Source organism: Myodes glareolus, chromosome 4 (genome assembly GCF_982192425.1).
Source record: "Myodes glareolus chromosome 4, mMyoGla1.1, whole genome shotgun sequence".
Taxonomy (NCBI): Eukaryota; Metazoa; Chordata; class Mammalia; order Rodentia; family Cricetidae; genus Myodes; species Myodes glareolus.
In genome coordinates this window covers 47,744,258-47,754,333 of record NC_142029.1, presented here as the reverse complement: position 1 = coordinate 47,754,333, position 10,076 = coordinate 47,744,258, and the positions used below count along the sequence as shown (strand labels likewise).

The 10,076-nt window shown below is 38.3% G+C and overlaps 1 protein-coding gene across 1 annotated transcript; it reads right to left on the bottom strand.

Moving 5' to 3' along the window:
* Positions 1-1,787: 1,787 nt before the first annotated feature.
* On the bottom strand, positions 1,788-7,447 carry LOC125401430 (tripartite motif-containing protein 43B-like). The gene is made up of 6 exons (XM_087905919.1): positions 7,037-7,447; positions 6,406-6,501; positions 4,893-5,123; positions 4,078-4,100; positions 3,579-3,676; positions 1,788-2,287 (listed from the first exon to the last, which is right to left on the bottom strand). Exons 1-6 carry the CDS (start codon positions 7,445-7,447, stop codon positions 1,788-1,790), a joined length of 1,359 nt encoding a protein of 452 aa, XP_087762045.1.
* Positions 7,448-10,076: the final 2,629 nt, after the last annotated feature.

The window sequence follows — 10,076 nt, the reverse complement described above, 5'->3', positions numbered from 1 at the left end:
CTCCCATTAGATCAGTCCCACCGTCTCAGTGGGTGGACGCACCCCTCATGGTCCTGACTTCCTTGCTCATTTTCTCCCTCCTTCAGCTCCTCATTTGGACCTTCAGAGCTCAGTCCAGTGCTCCAATGTTGGTCTCTGACTCTATCTCCATCCATCGCCGGATGAAGGTTCTATGGTGATATGAAGATATCACACAAGATATTCATCAGTGTGGCTATAGAATAAGACTACTTCAGGCACCCTCTCCTCTGCTGTCCAAGGACCTAGCTGGGGACATCTCCTGGGACACCTGGGAACCCCTGTAGAGTCAAGTCTCTTGCCAACCCTAAAATGGCTCCCTTAATTAAGATATCTTCTTCCCTGCTCCCATATCCACCCTTCCTACATCCCAACCATCCCATTCTCCCAAGTTCTCCCCAATCCTCCCCTTCTCCCTTCTCTCTAACCATCTCACCTTAATCCCATGCCACCCCCACGCACCCAACTTTTGCCTGGCAATCTTGTCTACTTCCAATATCCAGAAGGATAACTATATGATTTTCTTTGGGTTCACCTTATTTAGCTTCTCTAGGATCATGAATTATAGGCTGAATGTCATTTGTTTATGGCTAGAATCCACTTATGAATGAGTACATACCATATTCATCTTTTTGGGTCTGTGTTATCTCACACAGTAAAGTGTTTTCTATTTCCATCCATTTGCATGCAAAATTCAAGATGTCATTGTTTTTACCACTGAGTAAAACTCTAAAGTATATATTGACACCTTCTTTATCCATTCTTCTATTGAGGGACACCTAGGTTGTTTCCAGGTTCTGGCTATTACAAATAGTGCTGCTATGAACATAGTTGAACAAATGCTATTGTAGTATAATTGGGCATCTCTTGGGTATATTCCCAAGAGTGGAATTGCTGGTTCCTGAGGTAGGTTGACCTCCAGTTTCCTGAGAAACTGCCACACAGATTTCCAAAGTGGTTGCACAAGTTTTCATTCCCACTAACAATGAATGAGAGTTTATACCACCACATCCAACTACTCTCTTTTTTTAAGGACTTTAACCTTTTTCTTCTTTCCCAAGCCTACATATATTTTAAACACACTGTAAACCATTTTACAATGTTTACTGTAGCAATGTTTATTGCCACAACTCTACAGTGTTTCAAGGTCCCTGGCAGCGAACAAGCTGCAGCAGTGTGCTCACAAACCACACTCAAATGCTCAATAGTCAAACCGCCTGCCTGAAAGAATCAGAGTTTGCCCTGGCAGGACAGCCCAGAAAGCTGGCATTTTAAAACACTGTGCCTTTTTCCCGCTATGGCTGAAAACTGAAAAGCATGCAGTCAGCTTTTTTGAACACTATTGAAGTGTTCGTGACAGAACCTCTTAAATAACTGCAGGGTTTTGCAGCTAAAGCTGAGTCCGGAAGCCTCTATTAAATGAGAGTACTTGCTTGCCTCTAGAAAGCAGAGCAGACCCGAAAAAATGCTGCTACCAAGAAGCCATGCTTTACTCTATTCTTTCCCAAGCTTTCTCAGGCTTTCTGTGGTTGCAGTTATCCATGTGGGCACCATTCTGTAACATGATGGGCCTACTTGTTGGGGTTTCTGTCCCATCCGGTTTCCCAGCCATTGAAGTGTTCTTTGTGAAATATGGAGACAACAGATGAAAATACAATGTAGTCAACCCTCATTCTCACTTAATAGTATTTTAATATTTAATAGCAATAAAATTGATAACATTACAGTAGCAAATATTTTAAAAACAATGAATGCTGGATTACAACTTCCTATGGTATTGCTTGACCATAGGAGAAGAAAGGCCAGACACGGTGATTGAAAGTGTAATGAGGATATTTGTATATGAGGGAACTCTTGGCAATATTCAGGAAACTTAAATATCCAGCCTCACAATCAAGGAACACACCAACCCTGCCCACTGGATTCTCTATATAGTGATGGATTACTGGGTTTGTGGTGAGGAGATTGTAATGACTACCCTCCTTAATACAGAAAAGAAGAAATGCACCCTTAGTCTCAACTGCTTTGTTTCTATTCCTTAACCAGGAATTGGTACATACTCCTACAGCCCAGTCCCAAGAGTCCTTAAAATCCACTTCCCAGTAATATTTCCCTGAGATGAAGCTCTGTGATCCCCAGGAGGCCAAATAGCATCCAGCAGGTTCCGCAGATGTATCCTGATGGTGAGGTCTGAAACTGGCTCTTTTCATGACATTAAATAGGTTCTTCTTGAAACAGAATATGAATAGATTTTCAAAGAAAACGTGCACTGTGGAAAGAATAAACATTTTAGTTAAAATGACCATTTGTATTTCTGAGGTGACAGAGGTCCTGTGAATCTTCTTGGTTTTTAAAAACTGGCTTGAATTAAAGGTTAAATTCACCAAAGCCAAGAATTAGTGCAAAAAAACAGAGTGGTAGCGTGATGAAAAGTTTTATGAAACATTTTGTAGATGCTGTAGATGAGAGGACCTCAGCCTACCTCTGACAGGTGACTTTCAGTTACACCTGGCAAAGGGAAGATGTGTGTATTGCAGTCAGGGCCACAGTAAAGGCTGTCCTCTTTGGTGTACATTTTTATGTATCTTTTTAGATATTCCTAAGATATGAGCAGTGGTTGCTTTCATATTGGTGTTGGTCTTTCCATGTAATTCATCATATTTATACTAAAGAAGGAGCTAAATATACTTTAGTAGTAAATCTCTGTTACTAATTATCCTCCTTTAACCTCTGGTTCCTCTGATAATCTTTCCCTGTGACGTTGAAATTGACTTTTTGTTGTTGTTTTTCAAGACAGTGTTTCTCTGAAGCCTTGGAGCTTGTCCTGGAACTAGCTTTTGTACACTGGCCTAGAACTTAGAACTTACAAAAATCTGCCTGCCTCTGCCTCCCAAGTACTGGGATTAAAAGTTTACACCATTACCGCCCAGCTGAAATTGACTTTTAGATCTACAAGGGTGATTTAGAAACTGCCCCATGTTCTATCAACTAGTTTTATATTCATTGCTCATGATATGTGGCTTTACCTGTTTCGTTATTTTATGATTTTCTTTTTCAGTTCCTTTTGAGATAGGGTATTACTATTTAAACTTGACTGGCATGGAACTCACTGTGTTGACAAGACTGTCCTCAAAGTCGCTGGCACTTCTCTCTCTCTATGATATTGATGGGATTACTACTGTGCACAACAGTATCTTGTATATTTTTAGTCTATGAATCATAATGTAATAAAATAAATCAATTGCTAAAATGTATAAAGGAATAAAATCAAATATCTCCACCAGTGGGTGCTCATAATTTGAATTAAACTGTCCTCAATTAATTAATCATTCCTTATGCCTCAATGAAAAACTGATACTCTCTATACAGTTAGTATCACACACAACCTGATATATTGGCATTCATTTTTGTTTCTTTGTTTGTAAGATAACCAAGTAATTAAGAAGATTACAATATGACTAAGCAAGACGTATTTCTCAGGTGTTAAAATATTTGTGTTTGCAAAGGTTATCGCACTGTGTAAGGGCACCGCTCCTATTTCCATTATTGCTCACACTCACCTTTGAAGTACTTGAATCTTTCAGTGAGTCCAGTCATGGGGAGGGCAGGGAGTTCTGGTTTCATACCCTGGGGAATGCTCAACTGCATTGACTCACTCCTGCAAGGACAAGAAAATATTGATTTGCCTGGTACTAAACACATCATCATAGTTGATTAGGAAAAATCTCACTCCACCTTCAGCCAAACGCTCTTGGGTCAATTCCCTTGAAACACAAGCCTGACAACTGAGTTCAAGCCCTGGAACCCATGGTAGAAGGAAAAATCTTTCTCCTGAAAGTTGTCCTCTGACCTCCACACATGTGCACTGCTACTTGTGCATGAACATGAACACACATACATTCCACATGAATAACAGATAATATTTAAACATCTATAACACGTCATACTCAAAGAATAGAATATAATCTCTATAAAGTATATATGCACTTTTCCAAGTCTGCTTAACCAATTTTACAGCAATTTCAGGGAATCCCGGCTAGCACCAATGGCTAAACTCACCTTCTGAATATGTCATCCAAACACTGCAAAGGAAGCAAGATAAATTTAGAATCCTGAATTTTGTTTATAAAATTCATAAAAAGGCAGGCAAAGAGCCTGTCTAAACTGAAATTTTATATTTAATTAGCAGGGTAATTCCAACAAGCAGATTAGCACAATTCTAATCCTTGATTAAATGAGGCTGTGAAAGTAAATTATAGGAATACCAGGGTACTGATTATACATTGATTTTGAAACCCCAGCTGTCTGCAAAAGATAACATTCACTGATCTGAACAAAAGAGCACAGAGGGATACTTTAACTAGGGTACTTCAAATGTATGAGCTCTCCCATGCATGCTGCCTCATGCCTCTAATTACAGAATTGCCAGGATAAAAACCCTAAGATTATTGTGAGTTGTAGGTGATCATGATCCATAGACTAGAACCCTATCTCAAAATCCCATTCTCCTAAAGATCTCTCAAAAATACAACATTCAAAAAGAAGAAATTAAGTAATAGCATTCTTTGGAATTGTGCACAATATCTAAGTACAGGCTACAAAGTGTAAGAAATGGAAACACTGAATTTTGTCTTTCAGAGAGGCAAGTTACAAAATCAAAAATTAGGACATATTTCTTGAGGAATCTACTAACACAATTTTAAAAAATCTAGTTCTGGCAAAATTATTACAGAATTTAGTTTCCTCAGATTATTACTGAATAAGAACCCCCTAAAATAAATGTAGAAAACGTTAAAAAAAAAAAAACCTTAGTATAACAACCACCAGTGTGAACCTAAGAGAATAAAACCTTTGTCTCACTCCTCCCTGCTCACCTGCAGCAGCACCACATATGGCTCCTGGGACATCGCCATCAGTTCCTGGTGCATTTCTCTTAGTTGTTTGCTCTTTTGAATCATCATGACTTCACTTTCTCTGAGTTTCTCTAAAACACAATTGCCTTCATTTTTCATGTGCTCAATGTGTTCCTCTTCCTCTTCACAGAGGATTGCATGCCATTTCCTATACTCTATCCTGATCATGTCTTCCCTCACAAGCAGGTAGTCCTGAAAGAAACGGAACATTGTCAATGATATTTATAAAATATTGCATTCTCCTCCCCCCATTGCATCATTCTAGGCTTAAATTTGACAGACTCCGATTGCTGTGCTACACACACAATGATGGACTTGTCAGAAATGGAAATTCCTTGGTTTCATTTGTTTCTTAGGTGAAACAGTCTTTCAAATTTCCTTCTTAATGAAAATGTCTACTGGATACTATGGGGTCTGTAGGCTGAAGATGGATGTCCCAAAGTTACAGAACTTTGGATGACTGTAAAGGTAGCAAGATGCCTCTGTCAATTCTAGAATTTTGGAAGTTGTTTACAATGCGCTTCCGGTTAACTTAAGTAATACTATAGCCAACTGGGATCGTGGATGGACTTGAAGAATAGATAGTTATAATTATAGTTTTCCTTAGTTATGATAAATGTAAAGTAGATATGAATGTTGTAACTGTAATTCAACTGCATTTTGTTACATGGAATTTTCATATGTTAAAGCTAAAACCTTCCTTTTTATTTAGACAGAAAAGGGGAGGTATTTGGGATTCCCCTCCATATACTGTGAATGTGTTTTGTTACCATTGGTTAATAAAGAAGCTTCTTTGGGCATATGGCAGGGCAGATTAAAGCAAGGTGGGAATTCCAAGTAGAGATAAAGGAGAAAGTAGCCAGACTCAAGGAAATGTCATGTAGCCACCAAAGGAGAAAGACGAGCTACCAGCCAGAACCTTACCAGTAAAATACGAGCTTCATGGTAATACACAAATAATAGGTATTGGTTAATTTAAGATGTAAGTGTTAGTTAATAAGAAGCCTGAGCTAATAGGCAGAGCAGTGTTTTAATTTGTATAGTTTCAGCATGATTATTTGGGTTCTGGGCAGCCAGAAATGAACAAGCAGCCTCCATCAATACTAAGGCAATGAAGCCCTAAACATTTTCACATATACACAAAAACAAAGTTACCTGAAGAAATGGTGATGATTGATAATTTATATGTTCAGGCAAATATGAAACTCTGCAGGCATTAATTAGAATCCATGGTGTAGTCCTAGAGTCTAATGCAGTGTGCTAAACTGTGAGCAATTGACTCATTTGTTTCAGACTCTTTTTCCATACACCAGGCCATCTTTCCACATGCAGAGCTATATTTCACACTCAGAATGAGAGGCCATCATAACATGTTTTCCTAGTATCATATCCCATGCCTTATACCTAAATCTTGAATGACAATTTGGAAAAATAAGTATCTTGAACAGATTTCCATCACAAATCTCATACTCACTATAAACAAAATTTTCATTCTGCTCTCTGCCTCTAGATTCTCTTGAATTTCTTGGATCTTGTCCCATAAAGATGTAATTTGCTTTAGAAGTCTCTCCTGTAAGAAACAATGAATATCAGCTTTTGATAAACAGTGATGATGGTCAGATTCTCGAACATTAAATAAAATAACCTTATCAAGAAAAGAAGGATCATAATGTTCTTTTTTTAATTTAGGTAACTTTGAATTTTAGGTTTAAGACACATAAATAGAATATGGCCTATCCATCTGTTCAGGTAAAGTGATAATTATGAATGATATCTCGGTAATTTACATAATATTGGGCTTCTCTATAACTGACTCCACTGTATTTTCTAATATAATCTCCAGTCATAGACACTTTTCAAAAATATGAATACAGTATTTCACTTTCCAATGACCTGGAAATAATATAAAATAAAACACAAGTGATCATACACCCAAGGGTTACCCAAGGAATGTTTACATTTATAGTCACTCTTTCTTCACTAGCTGCTAATAAAGGGCCACCATTCAGAAAAGAGTGGATTCCTCATAATCAGGACCAGCATCTTCTTGTGTCCAGCTGAGCCTCACTCTCCAGGTTTCATGTTCTCTCAGAAGCATCACTCACCATTTGACTCTCAGCAGCTGCTTCAATGGGACAGTGTTTGTGACCTCCGTGCTCATGGGAGTCAGAGCAGAGTCGACAGAGGTAGATGCTCTTCTCCATACAGAAGATCCCCTTTGTCTCCTTGTGGGTCACACACTTATTCTCCTCAGAACTCAGGTACTTCATGAGGCTGGCTTGTCTGGCAATGGACACCAGCTTCTTCAGAACAATGTTGGTTCTGAAGTCCTTCTGCTGGGATGGTTCCCTACACGTAGGACAATGGACAGGAACCTGACTGTCTTCCCAGGAAAGGTGGAGGCAGGCTCGACAGAAGCTGTGGCCACAGCTTATGGTGACTGGGTCTGTAAGGTAGCTCAGGCAGATGAGGCAGTTGAGTTCTTCAGCGAAGGCTTGTGAGAAGCCTGACTCCATTTTGCTGAAGGAAGAAAATCAAAATTGTTATTAGACCAAGAGAAGGAAAAAACTTCACAAAATTTTATTTAAGTTGTAATTCCGTACTGTCTAAAACAAAACACTCTTCAGTTTTTGGTGACCAAAAGTCAAAATAAGCATAGGATTGCAGTTACTAATTTTTTTCTATTTTATTCTTTTTCACACGAATAGAGATTGATATGATGAGTCTGGGTGCCCTAAGAACTGCATCGTTCTCAGAGATTCCATTCAAATTAAGAACTTTGTTCAAGGTCTGAGACATGCTCTCTCAGTGCTTATGAATAAATTTAAAGTGAAGTGATCAAGGTACTTCAAGTACACAAGTTGGTCTTTTACTACAGACCTATTTGGTTTAACACTTTCCTCTTTGGCTGTCTATTCAAGAAAACAATCTCCAAATAACAGGATCCCTAGTAAATGTTTTGCTTTTTGATTTTAGCATCTTACTCATTAACATTCCATTGTCCCTTCCCTTAACACATGAAGGCAACCTTAGTTACTTCTCTTCTTTCTGATGCAAATGTCTAAAAAGAATAAGAATTTATGTTGACTCATAATTCAAGAAATGGTGGTATAAGCTAGAGTTAGCTGGTCTCATGGTCTCCAAAATAAAGAAATAAAAAAGCAAGGAATTCTTGTTGATCAGCTCCTTCTCCCTTGTTTCCTTTGGTTTGAGACCTCAGACCTTTAATCCCAGCACTTGGGAGGCAGAGGCAGGCAGATCTCTGAGTCAAGGATAGCCTGGTCTACAGAGTGAGTTCCAGGACAGCAAAAGATTCACAGAGAAACCCTGTCTCAAAAAGCCAAAAGTTAACAATAAATGAAATAGAATTTAAACTAAAGCCACATAAAGATGGAAAACCCACAGACAATCTGGATACTGTAAGTTATTGTGTTCTCTTTGAACTGTTCGAATGCCAAAGAAGGAGCAACAGCAGCTAAAAAACATTTAATTATAAATGTTGCTGGATTAATCCAACATACATATTTTGAAAATGCTTTGAATTCAAAATTTATGTCAAAAGATATCTTACTTTGAAGAAGAGATTTTGTTTTTTGTTTCCATAGGAAACAAGAGGACGTGGATTCATTCTGGGCTTAGAAAACTCAGGTTTCATGAAGGAAGACCCTGTGAGAAATCTCCATAGGAGCAGATGGCTCAGATAGTCCAACATTTCAGAGGACCTCTGTTGGAGTTTCCTCTGTGTTCTACATCCAGAACAGTTCCAAGACTCCTAGCTGGGATAATCAAGCCTCACAGAATTTTTCAGTCGGGACTTGACCGTAATTCCAAATTATCTTTAGGTCCTGTAAGATTATCAACACCCCCAATCAGCAGGAAGTATCCTGGAAAACTAAGCCTGAATTCCCAAAATACGGTTTATGGATGTTTTTCTTTGTTTAGAGTATTGTTACAAGATGTATGGATAACGGTCAGGAAGGAAGCTAAACAAGCGGGATTCGATTCAGAGACTGACACATCTATGAAGGGCATGAATAAATGCTCTAAAAATGTTCTTTAAATTTAGACAACAATCAAAATTGAAAAGTGAAAGTTCCTTGAGCATTGTACTTTAGGGCAGTAAAAAAGTGTGTATAGATAAAACTAAAGTTATCTATCACTGTAACTCACATTATATTGACAAATAAAGATGACCAGATGGTAACAGAATTTTTTGGTAGTGACAAACAGTCATTTCTAAGCAGAAAACTCGGTTTGGTAATACAGTAAGAATAGGAAATATGAAGGAATTTCCTCTGTAAACTGTGTACTCACCCAAGGAATTGTCTCTGGCCTCAGTAGTGTTAAATGAGAACACCACAATATTTCCTCAGCTCTGAGGCCCAAACCTCACTGTGTGCAGGTGATCAATCCAGCAGTTGAAGAGTCAGAATGTATGGAAACACACTTTATCTGCTCTGGCGAAGAATGCACCTGGCTGAGCTCTGGAGTGTCCTTATATACTCTCGAAAGACCACGCCCACTTCCTCCCATGGTTGCTTTTATTATTGCTTCCATTATGTGACCCTTTGTCGATAGCAGTATTCTGACTGGATGGGAGATTGAATTAACTCTGGGGCCAACCTCCACAAGCAAATCTCCACAACAAGCTTCCCTGAGTGACTGCTTAGCTGGGTGTGGCAGCTCACACCTTTAATCCTAGAGACTTAGGGATTGAGCTGCTGAATTAGGAGTTTTAATTCAAGGCCTGCCTAGGATATGAACTGAGAACTTGCCAAAAAATGTAATTTTCCTATAATTTTTTACAAGACCTAAATATTTTGCATGTACTTATATTTTGGTTATTGATAATGTAACAAATGATGATATTATAAATCTGTAATTTTAGTGTCAACATTAAAAATTTGTTAATAGAAATCTAAAAAATTAATTTTTTTATTTTTTTTTGGTACAGTGTTCCTCTGTGTAGCTATAGTACATGTCCGGAACTAGTTCTTGTAGAACATGCTGGCCTTGAATGCAAACGGCCACCTGCTTCTGCCTCCCAGGTGACTCATAGGTTAAGAACACTGACAGCTAATCCAGAGAATCTGAGTTCAAATCCCAGTTACCACATGTTGAAGAAAACCATCTATAATGAGATCT

Excerpts from the sequence above, each read along its gene's own strand:
- LOC125401430 (XM_087905919.1), bottom strand. The coding sequence starts at position 7,447 with ATGGAGTCAGGCTTCTCACAAGCCTTCGCTGAAGAACTCAACTGCCTC. Across the intron at positions 5,124-6,405 it reads GAATGAAAATTTTGTTTATA|GACTACCTGCTTGTGAGGGA; the intron begins GTGAGTATGAGA and ends CGTTTCTTTCAG. Across the intron at positions 3,677-4,077 it reads TTGGATGACATATTCAGAAG|GAGTGAGTCAATGCAGTTGA; the intron begins GTGAGTTTAGCC and ends TTGTCCTTGCAG.